Source organism: Thamnophis elegans, chromosome 11 (assembly GCF_009769535.1).
Source record: "Thamnophis elegans isolate rThaEle1 chromosome 11, rThaEle1.pri, whole genome shotgun sequence".
NCBI lineage: Eukaryota > Metazoa > Chordata > Lepidosauria > Squamata > Colubridae > Thamnophis > Thamnophis elegans.
Window position 1 is genome coordinate 1,256,503 of NC_045551.1, and position 20,480 is coordinate 1,276,982.

General features: G+C 38.6%; 1 protein-coding gene across 2 annotated transcripts; it reads right to left on the minus strand.

Moving 5' to 3' along the window:
* Positions 1-1,343: 1,343 nt before the first annotated feature.
* Positions 1,344-20,199, minus strand: RO60 (Ro60, Y RNA binding protein). 2 transcript variants are annotated; one of them, XM_032226437.1, is made up of 9 exons: positions 20,004-20,199; positions 15,036-15,639; positions 13,675-13,895; positions 13,032-13,178; positions 8,740-8,877; positions 7,533-7,649; positions 6,613-6,726; positions 4,138-4,284; positions 1,344-3,501 (listed from the first exon to the last, which is right to left on the minus strand). In XM_032226437.1, the coding sequence occupies exons 2-9, from the start codon at positions 15,613-15,615 to the stop codon at positions 3,349-3,351; spliced, it is 1,617 nt and encodes a 538-aa protein (XP_032082328.1). In that variant the 5' UTR covers positions 15,616-15,639; positions 20,004-20,199; the 3' UTR covers positions 1,344-3,348. The 2 variants fall into 2 exon arrangements, with proteins under 2 accessions (XP_032082328.1, XP_032082329.1); XM_032226438.1 differs by lacking the exons at positions 13,675-13,895; positions 20,004-20,199 and having other exon boundaries at positions 15,036-15,176.
* Positions 20,200-20,480: the final 281 nt, after the last annotated feature.

The following is a 20,480-nucleotide window of genomic DNA, read 5'->3' on the forward strand; positions in this document are numbered from 1 at the left end:
TAATTTGGTAAAAGCAGCATGCCTCCTATAAGTAGCTACAATTTTTAAAAAGCCCCAGAATAGTATTATTCTAGGGGAGTGGGTCTCAACCTTCCTAATGCAACGACCCTTTAATACAGTTCCTTATGTTGAGGTGACCCCCAACCATAAGATTATTTTATGTTTTCCGTATTTTTTTCGAAAATGTCTTTTCCAATGGTCTTACGTGACCCCTGTGAAAGGGTCGTTCGACCCCCAAAAGGGTCCCGACCCACAGGTTGAGAACCGCTGTTCTAGGGCTTTTAAAAAATCGTAGCTACCTATAGCAGACATGCTACTTTTAGCAAATTACATCCAAATGCTGCACGAAAGGACTTGTATAAAAATAAATCTCCCTTCTATCCACTTCAGTATCTGCTCCAAAATGCCCAGTTCTCCAGTGCAAATTTGCTGCAGGCAGGAAAGCTGAAGTAGTTGGGGGAAGTTTAATCAATAAATCTTCCAAGCAAACAAATATTATAAGACTGTATCATCACTTTTCATTTAGTATCAGATTCTATAACCTGCAGTATAAAAATTTAGCCCAGTATATATATATTATTATTTCGGCACTTTTCATTGAGCATCAGGAGCTTTCCATAACTTTACCTGATGTGCTGTGTTTCTATCACCTCCCATCCAAGTTGGGGAAAACTGAGTCAAAGCAATTTCTCTAGCCATTTTTATCTTAAAAAAATTATGACATACATTATGTCTGGAATTATGAAAAAAATGTGAACAGCTATCATAAGTACACAGTGAAAATCTTTGGGTAGATAATTGTCACAATCTTGATTACCAACTGTTTACAAGATTATCTTGCAAACTTGAATTCATTTAGAGGATTTGGTTACAGCAGTGTTTCTCAACCTTGGCAACTTGAAGATGTCCGGACTTCAACTCCCAGAATTCCCCAGCCAGCATTCGCTGGCTGGGGTATTCTGGGAGTTGAAGTCCGGACATCTTCAAATTGCCAAGGTTGAAAAACACTGGATTACAGAATGTATGCTACTACAAATGTGGCGCTAGGCGTACATTAACCAAAGGTGGAGAAATGGCTATTTCTAAATGTTATTAAATTAGAAATCTGGCTAACGATGAGGGAGGCTGGGAATAGAGAGGAGGAAAAGTTACCCATTTAACACTGACATGTTTCTCAATTTTCTAAGTCAATGAATGGTGGTGTTTTCAAAAACAAAGGATATTTTCATATCCCATTAAGCCTGGCTTTGTGACCAATTTGTCTGCAAGCACCATATGCTCAATGAAAATGTAGCTTCCGTGACTTGGCTAGTAGAACTTAGTTAGTTTGCCGATCCTGCATTGCAGTAAACACTGCCATAATTGTTTTCCTGACTTTCCTGCTGTTGCATGTCGTATGGAATTGCAGCAAAGGAGAACTGTCCAAACCAAGAAGAGTGATTTTGTACCAAGGTGGGAATTGATGCATTGAGTTAAGAACCCTTAAATATAGGAAACTGCTTCCACACTATTGCTCATATGACACAGAAACGTTTCCTGATCTACAGGGGGTTTGGATGAGGGGACTGTAATATAGGAAGAAAAGGAACAGTAACATCGGTTTTGAAACAGTCTTCTATATAAGCTGCCTCTTTCTTGCTCAGCCCATAAATTTACTAACGTTTAACTCTTCTGTTCAATTAAGAGAGAATGTATTGTTTACATGAACTTATTTTCTAGGACAAAGATGGACAATTTGTAGTTTAGCAACATCTGGAATGGTGCCACTCCCAGCAGGCCCAACCGGAATGCCAAGTTCAGATCAGCAACAGGTTATCTCCTTACCAAAAGAATTGTGGGAACAGCTAAAATGCTGCAGCTGGTCCTAATCTTGATTTGCCTACCAGCAACGATGGTCCTTGCATTAGGGCACAAAGGAATCAACCAAGGGCAAATGGCATTAAATTGCATGATTTAGGAACAGATAATCCCTGGGCAAACCGACCTGATGGTAAGGCAGGAATAAAAGTATTTTAGGCCCTGTCTGTGAGGCCCATTCATTGAGCCGCCCGGAGTCCTTCGGGATTGGGCGGCCTATAAATTTATTAAACAGTTAAACAGAGCACAGAAATGGAGCAAGAAAGCTCTTTTTGACCAATTGTTCATGTGCAGAGTCTATATAAATTAAAATAACATATAATCAGCTGTCTTGCTCTCACAGCAACTCTACATTGAAGTAGATGTGCTGACACAAAAAGACTACTTTGCAAATGTTAATATGTAGAGAGAGACAGATCAGCCATCATGTTAAGGTGGAGCTAGAAATGTGTGTCCATTTCTGATTTATTGTATAACTGTTGTACAAGTAACCCGTGAATATGGCTAGCTTTATTAATAATCCCTATCCTTGCTTCTTTTTGCCTTTTTCTCCTCTTACTTCAAGAGATATGATAAATCACATTTTCTATAAAGAACATCAGAAGATATTCTTTATTTTCTGATATTCTGATTCTATAAAAAATAAAAAATAAACTTGCTTGGGAAACCTTCTATTATCCATTGTCAGGAAATAAAACACAGACCAGTTACACTTCAGTGTTTTTCAAAGTTGGCAATATGCTGGTTGGGGAATTCTAATTGCAGTCTACACATCTTAAAGTTGTCAAATTTGAGAAACAATGAGTTAGACCATAATGTGCACAAAACTGATGGTTTTTGCAAGACCTTTTTTAAAAACAAGAATTTAGAAGGCTAAAGTATAATCATCAAATCAATACCCCTGGGAATAATCTGTTGTTTCCAAATTTCCCATTGCTTAATAAAAAAATATTTGCTAAAAACAAGGAGAGCATCAAGTTGCCAGTGGTAAATGTTCCATAAAGTTATTGGAGGTAATGAGCAATGATAGAAATAATATAACCTGTATTGCATATGTGGCTCGTTTTTTTCCCAGCTAGTAGAATAAATTATTCCAATCAAACAGTTGTTAGCCTAAAACAGTGTAAAAAGGTGTCTCATCCTTTGATCCCCTGTGATTAACAATTCATTTTAGGAAAATAAAATCTTCAGTAATGGAACACATTCTCATAGTTAAACTAATATAAAAAAATTAAAAGCATTCACTGTATTCCACGTTTAGTTCTCAAAACCAATTGGAAACCTAGAATTATGTGTGACAGATGTAAACAGCATGTTGAGAAAGTAGAGTTTGCCACTGGCTGTTTTCACATCTCTTTTAAAATGTTAATACTCCAACAAAAGGATGAAACTTAGCCTTGGATTAATAGAGTCTTGTTAATGCAATAGACAGCTCCCCCAGTCGATTCTTCGGGAAGTTAATAGCTTTAGAAAAAGTGGGTGCTCACAGGTTTAGATCAAATCCAAAATGAAGTTTTGAATGACAACGGGTGTCCCTGTATCAAAACCACAAATATCCAGCATCCCTCTGTCATCCGGGTCTGCAACTGTAAAGCCACTGGATGTCATTCCGCAAACGATTAGCTTGGATGGAATTCCCATTCTCTACAAACAGATAAAGAGAGAGAGGGAAATGCTTTTTTTTTCCAGATTATACTTGCAAAACAACAAATCCACGTTCTTCCTGGGAAGTCTTACTTTTTATCCGTATTTTGCCAAGGTTTTTGAACCCAAACTATCCCATCTACAACTAGAGAGACCTGAATGAGGCAAATGGGGGAAATATACTGGTTTCTTATTTTAAGAAAATTATACTTTCTTTCCTTTCCGTGGTCGTCCTTTTCTTAGCACTGCTCATGGCTGCTGCTTTGTCCTTAAATAGCTTTTTTTGCATCCGATAACAAGCACTGTTCCACTTGTGGATCACTTATGTGAGCCCAGTGTACTTCTAGATCAGATCACTGTAGTGCAGATAGCTGGAAAGTCACAAGCAGTGGTGATATAGCACTAATATAAACAGGACTAAACTAGGATGCACTGAACACAATGTTAAAGAAACAACTTTATATATTTATATTTCATTCTACTTTAGGATTAGAATTATATTGTTTGCCCAAAACCACTCCAGAAAATGGTTCTCCGTTACAACATACATCGTCAGAAAGCCGGCAGCTACCTTAAGAAGGCAAAACTTTATAAAGAATCATTTCTCTTATTTTGCATTATTTAAAGAATACGTACCTCTCTATACTCTCTCAACGCTGTGGCAGGGTGAACATCTCCAGCAAAGGTCTCACTATCCATGAAGATAATAAAAACATCAACCGCTACACCTGTCTTTTGGGCCCAGAGCAATGGAGAAGAACAATTGGTGGCGCCCCTTGGAATCTATAAGCAAAAAAATAATTAAGATCCAAACAAGCAAGCAAAAATTATGTAGCTTTTTAACTGAGCAATGTTTCTGCCTGGGAACTAGCAAAGGGAATGTGAGTTGAAGTTTATATTTAAGATTGCAAACTGTGTTGTTATATATATGTTACTGGCAACGTTTGAAAAACTTGCTTTGTATAGATTGCTTAGGAAATCTATAAAAACTGTGATGTCTTGAGGCAAAGTTCAAAATGCCTGTTATTTTAATATGCTATATAAGCTTTCCATAGGCGTTGGATATATCATCTTGGCGTTATGCAGAAGGACAAGCACTATTTAGGCAGAGTATGCAAAGTCAGTCATGAAAAGGGTTAGGCTAATCTTTTATTGAAAAGATTTTGTGAAAATGAAGGAAGAAAAATAAAATTAAAAAAAATAGGATTTTCTTACCCCCCCCCCCCCCAAAATAAAACCAAGAAAAAAAGGGACAATGTTAACCTACTTGTTGCAACAAGGAAAGCTAGAATGGCATTTTTTATTTTATACTTTGCTGGTTTGCTTTTTGTCTTTGCATAGAGTGCCTAGAAAATATCTAAAATATTGGATGCTTCCTTCATACTTTGACGTCCCATTTTTGTCATTCTATAGATTTCTATAAAATGCCTAATTTCACACATTGATGGTAACATACAGTATATATTCTACCAGACAATCTGTGACCTATTTGGTGATTGTTTCAGAGATCTTTCCTTACCTAGATAAAGAGAATGACCATAGGTGAGCAAAAATTATATGGGGGTAGGAACAACTTCTCTATTTCCGTTGATTTTCTCATCGAATTTTGTTGCTGGAAGCCAGCAGTAAACATTGGGAACCAACCTAACCTTCTCAATGTTCACTGCTGGCTTCCAACAACAAAACTCGACCTTCCTTACTTATTCCTCCCTCCCTCCTCCCTCTTGTCTCTCCGTTTTCCTTCCTTTCTCCCTTCCTGATAAGGCTGATAAGTCACTACTGTTGAGTGGGGAAGGGAATAAGAGAGTGGCCAGAAACTGTCAAGAAATGTTGAAAGTGATGATCAAATGGTCTCAAAGGCATGGTGGCAGCAGCACTGAAGTACAAGCTACAACTTCCCCAAATTTCATTCCCTCGGAGTAAGAAGTCACAGCATTTTGTAATTTAACGCATTTAAGGTACCTTGGTTGAAAAGGTTTTACCCTCTGTTGCATCCCTCTGCTCAACTAAAGGTAGTAGACACGAGAGCTTTGATAGTATTTCGATATAGCGAATGATACTTTCCCTAGGAAGTGATCAAATGCCAGCCAAATGGGTTTTTTTCCCCCATTGAACCAACGTGAACCAACGTGATTTGCAACAGCATTGCAGCTTCAGACAGAGACCTTCCCTACTTGCCCATTGGGCCTGTTCTCTGGAGGTGCCAAACTGAGAGGTGAATAAAGGTGCATAGCAACGCCGTATTATATGCAATTGCTGTTCAGAGAGAAAACCCTCCGGCCTGAGGATTAATCTTGTGGCAATCTTTTTCATCTCCCACACGTGCACAGATAAATCCACAGGCCCACAGCATGTAAACAGACACACATATATATGATTCTATGGCCAGGATGGGCAAAGTTCATAGAAGGCTGCATGACATGAAATGGAGAAGATTACCTTGCCCAGCAATATTTCCATGTCCATTCAGATTTGTCTTTTCCTTTTTTTCAAAAAAGTTATTACTAAGAGATCTTTCATAAATCCATGCTGATTTCCATCCTATTCTGCACCCATCCTTAATATCTTAATCTTACATTAAAGTTCTTCAATGATTTTGCCCTAATCTCTTCTGTGTTTCCTTCTATAAACCTACACACTAATTTAATAATGAATTTGATCACAAAACCAGGGAAAGTATCGTTCATTATATCCACTGCCCCAAACAAATGTACATGCTCTGTTCTATTAAGCCAGCTCATTTATTTTTTTTACTCAACCCCCTGTAACTCATCATGTAATATAATAGTGCCTTCAAACTATATACTAACATACTTCATAAAACATAAAACCAAAGCATATCCATACACTCTTTACATCTCTTATTAGTCATCCCTTTTTCATTTCTCTTTCTAATGAAGTTTAGGTACTGTATTACTTAGGCCAATGTGCTTTCCTTTTTATTATGGTATTAATATTATCATGTGCTATATGCAAGTAATAAGAGAGTCACTTGAAAATAAAATGCTTCCATGAAAAAGAATTACGTGTTTAAGACTTAGTAAAATATTTCTTTTCATGATAAATACATTAACTATTCTCATATGAAACTACTTTAAGAATATTAGATACCTCGGACATTTTCTGTAATACTTGTGGTAAAGTCATATCCTCAGTCACAAGGCAAGGAACTATATCATGGGAAAAAGCAACGATGTGGGAATCTCTTTCAGTGCGTGCCACAACCTGGTAAAAACCAAATAACCAAAGGTAAAGATAGAATGTTATTTTCCTGTTTCTTGAATTAAAAAGCATTTCTGTAACTCAAGCTTTATGTGGCTTTCAAATGTGAAATAGCTGTTTCAAAAAAAACCTTTTCTATTCTAATTCATCCCTCTTCTAACTCTCCGCCATATCCTAGTCCTTTCTCCAAGACTTTAAGGATTTTTTTTTAAAATCTTCTTTGGATGCAAGTGCTGAAAATCAGATTACCAAATCTTGCACAATGGTTACTTCTTCACTTGTACAACAGGCATTGATGGGATGCATCCTCTTGGCCAAATACTTATTTTACTATGGGAGGCATTAATCACTGTTAAAATGCTTCGTTGCCTGCTCTAACTTGAGCAACAGGAGAATTATGCCTTGTAGACAAGTGGCATGACAAGACAGGGTAGTAAGGCATGGAATGAATGAAAGGGTATCAACACGTGGCCAACTACTGTCCAGCAAGTGACTTAAATTCTAAACACACAGAGACATTTAGGAGTCATCAGAGGAAATATATCCTTGTATATTTTTGGGAAATGTTGACCACGTTATCCAAAAATAAAAAGGATAAATAAAACAGACGCTTGATTTATATCTGAAGAAATAAGTAGAATAGGAATTAATACCTATGTAGATTTTACAGTTTTGTTTTAAAATCATATTATCATGAGGAAGATATCTTGGGTTTTACCAAATTACAATCTATTGAGTCTTGGAAACAATGCCATCACATCCCAAAATTTGAGACCAAAAAAATATCATAAAAATGAGACATTTCTTACCATGCACATTGTGGCAGCAATGGTTCTAGCATTCAGCACACTACCAAAAACCTTTTGCAACATAGAATCACTAACATCAACTGCAACTAAGATGCGCTTTCCCATTGGTTCTAATGCCTAAGGAAGAGGCAATGAGGGGAAAGAAGTAAGAACAAACGTTTTTTATTTTTTTTTTATTTCGTGACTTTTCATAGTTGTGAGTGCTTTTAGAAGCAACAGTATTAACAGAAGAAAAACTAGTTGATGACAAAAATAATTTAATATACAGACATATGAAAAGAGGGTCCTAATCCAACACTACTACCACCTTTCCCCAAATGTAGATTATAGCGGAGGCAACCCAGTGTAGCATAATTTGTAGACTAAATCTCCACGCGTCTTAAGCGAGGAAAAAAGGAAGACTACAGCCTAGATCAGTGATAGCGAACCTTTTTTGGCTCGTGTGCCAAAAGCAGGGGGAGTGCAGAGGGGTCGTGCACGGGCGTGTCATACCCATAATGCTTTGCACACGATCCCAGTGTGCATGCGCACGTGACCAGGCTCCGGAGGGCAAAAAACAACCCTATGAGCAAACCAGAAGTCACTTCCGGGTTGCTCGTAGGGCTGGTTTTAGCCCTCCGGAGTGTTCAGGAGCCCTCAGGAGGCTTCCCTGAAGGCTCCGGAGAGCAAAAAACGACACTACGAGCAAACCGGAAGTGACTTCCAGGTTGCTTGTAGGGCCGATTTTAGCCCTCCGGGGTGTTCAGGACTCTTCAGGAGGCTTCCCTAAAGACTTCGGAGAGCTAAAACCGGCCCTACGAGCAACTCAGAAGTTCGTTCCTGAACATCCGGTTTGCCCGTAGTGGTGGTTTTTCGTGCTCCGGAGGCTTCAGGGAAGCTCCTGAATCCTCCAGAGGGCGAAAAATGGCCTCAAAAGCAGGCCAAAGTCAGCCGGCCTGTTCGTGCATGCGCGCTGGCCAGCTGACAAGGCAAGCCTCGCGTGCCCTGACAAATGGCTCCGTGTGCCACCTGTTGCACGCGTGCCATAGGTTCGCCATCACGGGCTTAGATTGTTATGGACTGCTCATAAGAATACTAAAAAACAAAAATCCTAGGAACATTTACCATCCTGCTTTTAGTGTTTATTGCCAAAGTCAGAACCTCCCTAAAGAGATATTGCTTGAATGCTTCACTTATACTGAAAGTAATGAAATATTCATAACATTACCTTGAAGGAGTTGTAAAACGAAGTATTTAGAGCTTCCAAGATGTCCTTCTCTGGTTGCCAACGCAGTTTCCCCCGATAACCACGCTCTCCTTTATAGTTTTCTAATGCAACCAAAATGTGGAATGGGTGTATTTGAGCCTAAAGAGTTTTGGAAAACAGACTCCAAATGTTAATTTCTCCATCCAGCGATAATTTCTCTTAATTAAGTATGTTATGAAATCACTGATTCTAGAATAGAAAATTATATTTAAGTATTCTGAATATAGTGCAATACAACTTTTTAACATGTTTTCAGAGTAGTATTGCTAGAAATAACTGCTACAGTATCCCTTAGATTTTCCCCCCTTCATCTAAGTGAGATTAAAAAAATATTTTTTTCAGTTATTAATTCAATGGTTTTGTTGGTTTAGAGAAATTCAAATTTATATGGTGACCTCACAAATTTGGTTTGTAATCAGAACACTGATTTTTTATTCTTTGCCTTCTGTAAATCTATTACACAAGAAGAGAAATCCTTTCATATGACGGTCAGCCAATGTTCCCGACAAAAGGATATTTTTGTACAGTATAGGATTCCCCTATTTTAACTGTAGAGAAAACATTCAAAAAGTTACTGGCTTGAAGGAGTACCTTTATAAAAAAACATGAATAGAAAGAGAGATAATGACCATATTTAAAAATCTTGTACATGTAGTCCTTGACTTACAACCAATAATTTAGTGACCATTTGAAGTTGCAACAGTACTGAGAAAACTGACTTATGACCAATTTTTCACACTTACGACCATTGCTGCATCCCTGTGGTCATGAGATCAAAATTCGGATGCTTGGCAACTGGCATGTATTTTTGATGATTGCAGTGTCCCAGGATCAAGTGATCACTTTTTGTGACTTAGTGTCTTTGTTGAGTCAATGTGGAAGCCTGGTTCACTTCACAACCACGTTACTTACTTAAAACTGCAGTGATTCACTAAAAATAGTGGCAAGGAAGGTTGTAAAAGGGGGTAAAGCTCACTTAACCTTGCTTAGCAATGGAAAGTTTGGGCTCAGAGGTGGTCATATGTTGAGGACTACCTTCCTTCATCAACTAGAGTTGCCAACTTGGATAAATCAATATAGGACAGGTAATTTTGAATCAATGAGAGAATCAAGATCAACACTATTAAATAATTAGTTCTGATTACTTAATCCACTTAGTTTGGCGAAAGGGTTTAAGGCACCAGGAAAGTCCTGCCTTAAGTAGGAAGCCAGAGGGCTGATTTTGGGCCAGTTGCTCTCAGCCCAAGGAAGACAAACCACTCCCCAAAATCTTGATAAGAAAACTGCAGGGATATGTCTAGGCATCAGCACAGGTCAGGAATGATTTGGAGGCACACATTCATAGACACACAACCCCCTTTAATTACCTGTCAAATAATTCACCCCGTCTGTAAAAGAGTGATAGCTTCATTTGTTAGGCAGATAAAACTAGGCAAAATAGACACTGAATAAAATGCAAATTGATACAATATTATACTTTAACTCAACTGAAGGTCGATGACATATAACATTATCCTCTATCATATAAAATTGGAAAATAAATAAATAGTTATTTGTTTTAAGGCAACCATAGAATTCTGGGAAAAAGATTTTAATGGGTTTTTTTTTAAGTAACTAGAATCCAAGTGTAATTCTGGCGGCAGTCTATTCCAAAGGAAGAAGGGGGAAAAAACCCTGGAAACAAATAAATTTTAAAAAAAGGTCTTAGTCCAGATCTGACAATCTTAATCAAGAGGTGGCTATTCCAGTATTTGGCACAAACAAGTAACTCTAACCCAATAAATTTGGTCAAGAGCAGAGATAAAAGAGTCACCAGCAGATCTTTCCAATAGGTAGATGTACAAGTACTCCTCAACTTACAACAGTTCATTTAGCAACCATTCAAAGTTACGACAGCACTGAAAAAAGTTACTTATGACCAGGGGTGGGATTCAGCCGGTTTGCACTGGTTGGCGAACGGGATGTTAATTTTGCATTCGGTTCGCCAAACTGGTTGTTGCAAGGACCGGCTGGCCCTTCCCACCCCTCCCCTCCCAGGAGCCTCCAAGGGACCCGTTTATCATGCCTGGTAAGCGAAGGACCCAAGCAGGGAGGGTGAAAAACAGGCCTCCCAGAGGTCTGGGAACAGGCTCGCTTCCAGCCTCCGGAGCAGAGGGGAGGCCGTTTTCACCCTCCTGGAGGCTGGGGGAAAGCCTCCAGAGCCTGCGGAGGCCTACTGGGAAGTACGAAAACAGGCCTGTTTCTGGCATTCGGAGGGCCAGATTCACTTAACAACCATGTTACTAATTTAACAACTGCATTGATTTACTTAACAACAGAGAGATCCGTAAAATGGGGCAAACTTCATTTAACAAATGTTTCACTTAGCACTTAGAAATGTGCTCAATTATGGTTGTACGTTGAGGATTACTTTTTATACAGTGCATGATTTGTCAACTCTATCAATTGGTGCTATTATCTTTATTTAATTCCTAACCACTCTAACAACTGTCAATAGAAAGAGTACAAGCAAAAAGAAAAAGAAAAAAAGAATGTCCATAATAGTACAAACATTCTTTACAAAAATAAAAAAGAATAATGAAATCCTGTGGTCTAGTTAATAATGCATGTGTAACACAACAGATTCAATGGCCTTCAGGAAAGCTGTAAAAACCTGCCGGCTGTTCCGGCAGGCCTGGGGCTGTTGACCTCATTGTTGAGGTCCAGCCCCGAATTAGAATGAATGCATGTGGTTTTGTGATTTTAAACTTTTTTCCCCCTTTTTTCTCCTTTTTTCTTCTTTGTTTTTGTAAGCCGCCCGGAGTCCTTCAGGATGGGGCGGCATATAAATTTTGATAATTAAATTAAATTAAATTCTATAAACATTTATTAAATGCAAGCAACAGAATTCAATAGCTTTTTGTATAAAAAAGCTTTTTTTAATATAGAAACTTCTACACAAATACAAAGTAAGAAATAAGAAAACTGTTGATGGATATTTGGACTCGTTTTACATAAGCATATTCTAGACCAGCCTTTTTCACATGGCATACCATAGGAATCATAGGAGTTCACAAGAGATTGTGATTGAAAATTAAAACATTTTTTTTCAGCTTTGCATACTATGTAATACTAGCAGTCATAGTAGTTGAAATTTTTACACAATGGATCTCAGCTTTTTATATTGCATTTAATTTTATATCAATTTTCCTAATATAAATAGCATTAAGTACAATCAATTTACAATATTCATTTTTTCCCCAAACAATCTACCAAAACTACATTTAGAAAAATTAAATCCTATTTTGTCTTAATCCAGTTATTCAAAAATTTATTTTGTAAGTTTTTAAAATTTATGAAAGGGAAAAAAAAGATTAATTTCAACAAAAGTTAAACACAACCATATTTTTTTTCCAAGAAGGAAGGCTAAAAAGTCATTTTTAGTTTCAAATATGGAAAAGAACTACTCTTGGACATATCATTCTTCATTATTATCTTGTACACTAGAAATTTGGATAAAATTATAAAAATGTGGAACATTTTAAAAGGAAAAACTGAACTTTCCTCTTTCCATATTACTGACTTGCATTAGAGCTAGTATCCTTGTGGTGGAGGGGAAGCCAACACGAAGAGTGCAGTAATGAGTTTGCCAAAATACATCCACAGAAAAAAGATTAAAAAAACTTTGACAATTATTGTTGGATTATTATATCTACAATTCGCGGATCATGTTAATGTGTTATTATCTGTAAACACAATAATTTTATGCAAGGAGTTCTGTCAGACCTGACAATTATTACAAGGCTTCCCTCCATGCATATCAGCTGAGTGATTGCAGAGAAGAACATCTCTAATAGCGAATCTTTCTCTCCTTTGACTATTCCCTTTGTAAGTCCAGTTCCTAGTCCATTACTAAATATTTGGGATATCCTGTAGTAGTGTTATTTCTTAGGCATTTATACAATGATTTATTACAATGAAACTTAATTTTCAAAACTGGTTTCTTTTAAAAGATCAATTAATAAGTATAAGTATAATATTTATTGTCATTGCACTTAAATACAATGAAATTGATTTTAACCTCACTGGTGCAAAATTATACCAGAAACTAAAAAAGGAAGAAAAAGAAAAAAATATATCGTGTGCATGGAGTGATTGTGGTTGAATTTAAAAGTCTGACAGCCCAAGGATAGAAACTATCTTAAAACCTTTAAATTAATAGAATATTGCTAGAATACAATGCAGATAAGAAATCAGCATGAAAAAATCTTTACCTTTTTAAGAAGTTTTTCATTTTTTAGTTTTTCACAAATCATTGCTACCTCTGAGCTTCCTGGTTCAAGAACAAAATTTGCTGTCATTTTTCCCAAGTTCTTCAATATTGCTGTTACGGGCATGTTCTGTAGCAGTGCTTTCCATACCTTGTACAAAATGAAGTTCAAAGAAAAGTCATAATGTTTAAAGAAAAACACACACTCAGTATAAATATGCATAACTGTACAGGAATCACGTAAATGTATTTTATTCATTCATTCGCCACATTTCTACGACATCTACCTCATCTATGTGACTCTGGGCAGCTCACTATAAAAACATGTCACAAAATATAAAAGCATAAATAAGAACAAAGTTAAAAAACAGAGCGGTCTCTCTTCCTACAACGCAAAATTATTTTAATCAACAGGATCCCCCCAATATGCCCTCCCCACCTGAACAAGTTGAATGGCACAACACAATTTCGGCAAACAAGATAGTTCCTCAAGTAACGTAGCCCCATTGCCATGAAGCAGACATGTAAAAACCTTAGTTTTACATGTATTGTAAATTGTTAAAATTTACTATGAAAACAGAGGAGTGCAGTAAACAACATTATATATAGTGTGTTTCAAAGTATTAATGTTTCTCTAATTTCCTTACCTCTTTAGATTTCAAGTGACTTGTCAGGAGGTGTTCTCTAACTAAACTATGCTCTTCTATCAAATGAATCACTTCCAGTTCATCCGTTGTGTGCTTTACCCTCTCCACTGCTTCCAAATACTTCAACACTTTTTCAGCCTCAGCAGAAAGCCTGCTCTCTTTATAAGCCTCCTGGACTTCCTTCCATCCCTTCATTACATACTTAGTGACAATGGCCAGGCCTGTTGAAATACAGTAAGTTTTATTTCTAATTTAGAACATGTTTTAAAAAAGAAATATGAACTCTAAAATAACGTAAAATTATCAAATATTAGGCTGGAAAGTGTATTTATTTTGTATTTGGTATTTTCTGCATCTTTGCAAAACTAGCAATTTATTTATATATTACCTTCTATATATATATTACCTTGCTATATAAATAGTGGAAGCTAAGTGTAAAAACAAAAAGAGTACAGTAGTGTTACTATATAATTAAATAGATACGGGCACCTATAGTGCCTTTTTCATAATTTATTCATCTGACCCTCAGTCTTTAGGATTGCTGATTGTGGGCATTCTTTCTGCTATAATTCTTTTATTGCTTTTGTTATTTCTGGCAGTAACAAAAATTACTTTTAGAAAACTGTCAAGGTTTTGATTTAAAAAATAAAACTGTTACATATTCTCCCTATTATAAAATAAAACAATACAGCTTGTCTGTGACCATAATTAAACCTAAATTTTCTGTTGCTAAGCAAAACAGTCATTTTGCCCCGTTTTATTATCTTTCTTGCCAGTTGTTACACAAATCACTACCGTTGTTAAGTTACTGAGTTGTTAAATGAACCTGGCTTTCCCATTAACTCTGCTTGTCAGAAGGTCGCAAAAGCTGATCACGTGACCCCGGAATACTGCAACTAGTCAGTTGTCAAGAGTCTGAATTTTGATCACATGATCATGGAGATGCTGCAATGGTCATTAAGTGTGAAAACTGGTCATAAGTCACTTTTTTCAGTGTCACTGTAACTTCAAATGATCGTTAAACAAACTGTTCTAAGTTGAGAACTACCTGAAGATTAATAAGTTGTTGTTTTTTTAAAGTGGACATGTATTCTTTCCAATATTTAACACTTTTTATACGTCTGTCTGTTTTTCTCCCCACAATTAGAGTTATGGCTTACTCCCATTTCTCATGTATTCTTTCCAATATTTAACACTTTTTATACGTCTGTCTGTTTTTCTCCCCACAATTAGAGTCATGGCTTACTTCCATTTCTCACTCCTCCACCTCTTTTGAGTAACCATACAGGCAAAAATGTTTCCAAATTACTTATTGCAAACCGTCCTTGCCGATTCGGAAAAATGTACTCGTGTGTCATTACCTTCATTTGCAGGCTTGAGATGTGATAACCTGAGAAGATCTTTATGACACCAGCCATTTTTCTTCTTGTATGCCGTCACCGCTAAAGCAATATCCATGTCATTCTTCCCATTGTACCACACGGAAACAGCTTTTCTCAGGGCCCGGCCCCACATACCACAATTCATGCCTTCCTTCAGATCCTTTTTAAACTGGATGAAAGTGAAGAGGTGGGTTGGGGTGTGACAAATGTCAGGCACAGCCCTATAAGCTTCTTGTTTGGTTTTGGCATCAGAACATTGTGAGCAAATGGCGAGCGCAAACAATAGTGGATCCTGTTTTGCCGCTCTTCCTTCCTGGCTGAAGGTCTTTATTTCTTGCACCGCTTCGTAACCTTTGCCGCCTTCAATAAGCCTCAAAAGGGCATCTACGCTTTCAAAGCTCAATTTCTGTTCCTTGACGTAGAAGGCGCCTCCTTCGGAACCAAAGCACAAGAAACGGCGCAGTCGGGTCAGGTCTGTAACTTGCCACCCGCATTCCTCTTCGGAGTTTGAGAGCTGGTTTTCATTGCAAGGCTGCGTTTGACTTGCTCCTCCCTCCATTGCTTCTCAGTGTAACGAAGCCTCCTGAAGAAACACAACAAAGATCATTTCGTCCATCTGGAATCCTGACTTGATGGTCAGCTTTATTAGGACAATTACTCAAAACATTTCTTTCAAAACAAATTTGGCAACTTTTTAGGAAAAAGATGTTCAAACTTCAACGAAAACCTTCAGAATGAGAATCTTTTACATACGAAATATAGTACATATAGTAAGTATTAAGAGATTATCTACATTTCCAAAATATTCATTGACATTCTAAAAAAAAAATCCCTAAATGAACCAATTTTCTCAATGCTAGTGAGTCAATACTTTATTTCTTTCAGTCCCAGATGAAGTTTTATAACACGGAAGGACAATGGATTCCGCTGAATAAAAAGAATATTTTGCATTTTTTTAAAAGAAAAAGTAATTTCATAATTTCTCATATATTCCTATGATGGTCTATGTAATTAGACGTTACTGTATTTTTCTGTGTATGAGACACACTCCCCCCCCTACTCCCTCCCTCCATGTGGGTGGACATGTCTGTGCGTCTTATTGAGCAAATGTTGCTGAAGCCCCGCCCACCAACCGGCCCCCACCCTTCGGCCTCTGCCTCCCAGCAATTTGCCTCCTTGCAGCAAGCAGCAAAGAGCCTGGTCAGCTTCAGCACAGCCTGATTTAGCACAAGGAGCTGATTGGTGGTTGGATCTGTCTCCCGGAATACCGCTTATCAGCTGTTCCAGGCTGCGGGGATCACCACCTATTACCGCCTCCCCACACCCCACTTTTGGCCATCCCGTTTTCATCTGCCTATCCCCGCCTCTTGGAATGGGCCAAAAATGGGGCATGCAGAGGAAAATTGCTGGGAGGCAGAGGCAGATTTTTTTTTTCCTCCCCAAAAGTTAGCTGCATCTTATAATCTGGAGCATTTTATATTCTGAAAAATATGGTATTCCGCCATTATAAGCATAACCACTGTATTTGAATCCAGAGACCAAAATGTTTAGGCAACTATATTAAATCCATGCCTCCAATGCATTTCTACTAAGCAATTAAGGTTTGATCATTTCAAGTTGCATTATTTTTTTTCCTTACGTAATATATTATTTGAAGACAATTTTCTATTTAATTTACATTACAAAACAATAATTCTGATTGTCAACATGTAATTATTGCTTCAATTAAATTAAATGTTATATCCTATCTGAAATATAATGCTCTTAGGATTAGCAATGCTGTTTTTAAAAATAAATTGTGTAAATGTGCTAATGAAATTCCACACAAATATACATTTTATTATTTGAAATTGAAAAACCAGTTCCTCACAACATAGTAAAATATTTTGAGAAGTAAAATATTAGCACAATTTCTAAATTAAAAAGGCTCTCTCAAGAGCAACAAGAATAATATAATCAGATGTGCAATTTGGATAAATGATGTAATTATTTTTTATAAAATTTCTAACTAGTTTTCAGTGATGAAATCACCTGAAATTGGAAATACTATAAATTAAAACAAATATTTCATTATTAAAAAATAAAAAAGCTTAAAATCTTGTAACATTCCCCAGAAGTCAATATAAAATGGGCAAAATATTTTAAATAAATATAGTTCAGAATCAACAAAATATATTTCGTGCCAAATCTTCAGAGAGAAAACAGATATGAATGAACCTAGACTTTGCAACAGACACAGTATGTAGAATATCTCCTCCAGGACTCAAACTCGGCTATCACACTTGCAGTAGCAAAATTATGTGCAGCTACAATGACAAGGAAAATCCAGTTACAGAATTAAAGACGTTTACTGCACCAATTTCTTGTAGGTATCTCTAACAACTTTTTGAAAATCTATATTTACACACATACTTATCCACTCTCCCATCATGTAACCCAGGGCAAGAGCCATACTGTTTGATACCATGTTTTTATATTATTATTGACGTTATTATTTATTATTATTATTATTAGTAATATCTTTAACACTATTGTAAGTGTGACATGAGTGCAGGATACAATGCATTGCAGTTTTTCATTTGTATCCCACCATTTTCCAATTTGTTCAAAGTGTTGTATCTGAGCTTATTCAATGTTGTCTTGTGGAAGAAACTGAACAAAAACAGCAATTTATTTGATCCCACTCAACGCATTCCACAGTTGAGATTCAGTTCAACTTAACATTTCCTGTGATGGTTTGGGCTAAAGAACCTTTGGGACAGATTGTTAAGGCTGAAATCTATGATAGAGCAAAGAACGCCACTGAAGATAGAAAGAATGCATGTTTCTACTCAATGTAATCAGGTAATTACAGGTAGTCCTCGTCTTACAGCAGTATATTTAATGACCGTTCGAAGTTACAATGACACTGAAAAAAGTGACATGATCATTTTTCACATCCCAGCATCTCCATGGTCACATGATTTATATTTGGATGTTTAACTACTAACTCACATTTATGACAGTTGCAGTGTCCCAGGGTCATGTGCTCTCCTTTTGCCGCTTTCTGATAAGCAAAGTCAACGGGGAAACCAGATTCACATAACAACTGTGTTACTAATTTAACAACTGCAGCGATTCAGTTAACAAATGTGACAAGAATAATTGTAAAATGAGGCAAAACTCAGTTAACAAATTCCTCACTTAGCAACATAAAATGTTGGGCTCAATCGTGGATGTTGGTTGAAGTCTACCTGTACAATATATTCCCTTGGGGGATAATGGAACAGAACTTTCCCCCCAGCTCTCTGTCGGGCAGCCAATCAATCCATTCAGATCTTGCAAAACCTCTCCAAAATCATTCAGCAGAGAAACATACGCAAGTTCTTTATTGATTTGTACTACTGTGAGATGCACATTCCTCAAGGCACCAAGTTGCTTCTATTGCTATCCTGCATTCCTGTTCACCTACATTGCTCCTATGCAGGATGCCCCAGGTGGATGACTCCAGGTAGTACAGGCAGTCCTCAACTTAACAACCACAACTGAGCCCACAATTTAAGTGGTTCATTTGCTAGGTCAGTTTTTGCCCCATTTTACCACCTTTCTTGCTGCAGTTGTTAAGCGAGCCATTGCAACTGTCAAGATAGCAAGACAGTTAAGTGACACCGGCTTCCACTCTCCCCCTTCCCTTGTTTGGAAGGTTGCAAAAGATAAACCACCTGATACCAAGACGCTGCAACCATCGTAAATATGAGCTAGATGGCATGCATCTGAATTTTGATCCTGTGACTGCAGAAAAAGGCTGCAAACGGTTGTAAGTGTGGAAAATGGCCCTAAGTAAACTCAAGGTAAACCGCTCCGAACTCGACTGCAGAAAATACAACTTCAATGGCTGGAATGCTCTGTTGTTGCATCCTCAAACCTCCATAATTTCAACCTAAGACTCTCTACCTGACCCCGTTCCTAAGACGTCCGTAAGGGGCCTGCATAGAGTGCAGCACTGCAGGCCACTTCAGCTGACTGTTATCTGCAGTTCGGCGGTTCAAATCTCACCGGCTCAGGGTTGACTCAGCCTCCCATCCTTCCGAGGTGGGTGAAATGAGGACCCGGATTGTTGTTGGGGGCAAATATGCTGACTCTGTAAACCGCTTAGAGAGGGCTGAAAGCCCTGTGAAGCGGTAGATAAGTCTAACTGCTATTGCTATTGTCCTCCTGTCTCCATTTATTCATACCCATTTACTACGTACGTACTGAAGTTTATACTTATGCCTGTCATCTTTCACGTGTTTGACGGACTAAATGAAGAAAAGCAAAAGCTGTAAGGTCTGTGGTGTCGCCCTGGTTGGAAAGCAGCACTGCAGGGGCCCCTTCTGCTGACTGGGGGGGGGGGATTTGCCATTGGGGGGTTTGTGTCCCACCAGGCACAAGGTTGGCTCACTCAGGTCTTGCCAGGTCTGGGATTGAGGCCGTTGGGGGAAATAGGCGGACTCTGCAAACCGCTTAGAGGGGGCTGCAGAGCCATATATTATTTTATTATATTATATTAATTATATTATTATATTATAGTATAGTATATTATAGTATATTATTATTATTATTATTATTATTATTATTATTATATTTTAAAATCGCTGTTTCCCCCCCCCCAGGGTCGTTGTGACTTTGGACAGTCAATTGAATCGACGGTCGTAAATCGGGGACTTCTCCCCCCCCCCCCCCGTCCCGCCGCACCAGAGAGCTCCGATCGGCCACATCGATTAAACACCGCCTGGACTCCCTCGGCTAAAGGGCGACGAGCCGGGAACGTGAACGGCTAACAAAGAAAGGAAAGAAGGGAGGGAGGGAGGGGGTTTGCCGCACCGCCGCTCCCAGGCCCAGCCCGGCGCTCTTCCCTGGAAGGCAGCCGAGAGAGAGCGGGGTTCCAAAGGAGGACGGGGCGGCCTTCCGTGCACAGGCGAACCGTACCTCTGCGTGCAACTGCGGCGGCCTCCGCGGCCTCCGGGAGCCCAAGGAAAGGATCGGCTTCTCCTCAGACGCTCCGGCCGACCCTCCTCCTCCTTCTCCTCCTCCTCCTCAGCCGCCGAGGCCACCCGGAAGCTCCCCTCACGCAGCAGAGACGAGGAGGGAGGAGGGGGCGCCGGAAGTGGCAGCGGGCCTCGTCGCACGGATGACGGGGATCCCCAAAAGACCCGGATGCACCGCCACGCCCCCCCAGACCCCGCCCCCTCCGTCTCACGGCCTCATTATCCCCGCCCCCGTCTCGCGGCCACAGGGGGGCGCCCGCTTCCGCCTGTCTTCGGGCGGGTTGGTTTACTCTCATTGACGCCGGTTCGACTCTTTGCTCTTAAAAACCCCGCCTCTTTCATTGCAAGCCGGAAATGCGGCACGCCGGGGCCGCTCTAGCCTCGCAATCTCTCTGGTTATTCCGCTCCCCCCTCTCTC

Bases quoted from the DNA above. Each gene is read 5' to 3' on its own strand.
- RO60 (XM_032226437.1), bottom strand. From the start codon at position 15,615: ATGGAGGGAGGAGCAAGTCAAACGCAGCCTTGCAATGAAAACCAGCTC. The intron at 7,650-8,739 runs GTAATGTTATGA...CCTCTTCCTTAG, and splicing joins CGTTTTACAACTCCTTCAAG to GCATTAGAACCAATGGGAAA. The intron at 4,285-6,612 runs GTATCTAATATT...TTTTGCTTATAG, and splicing joins TATTACAGAAAATGTCCGAG to ATTCCAAGGGGCGCCACCAA.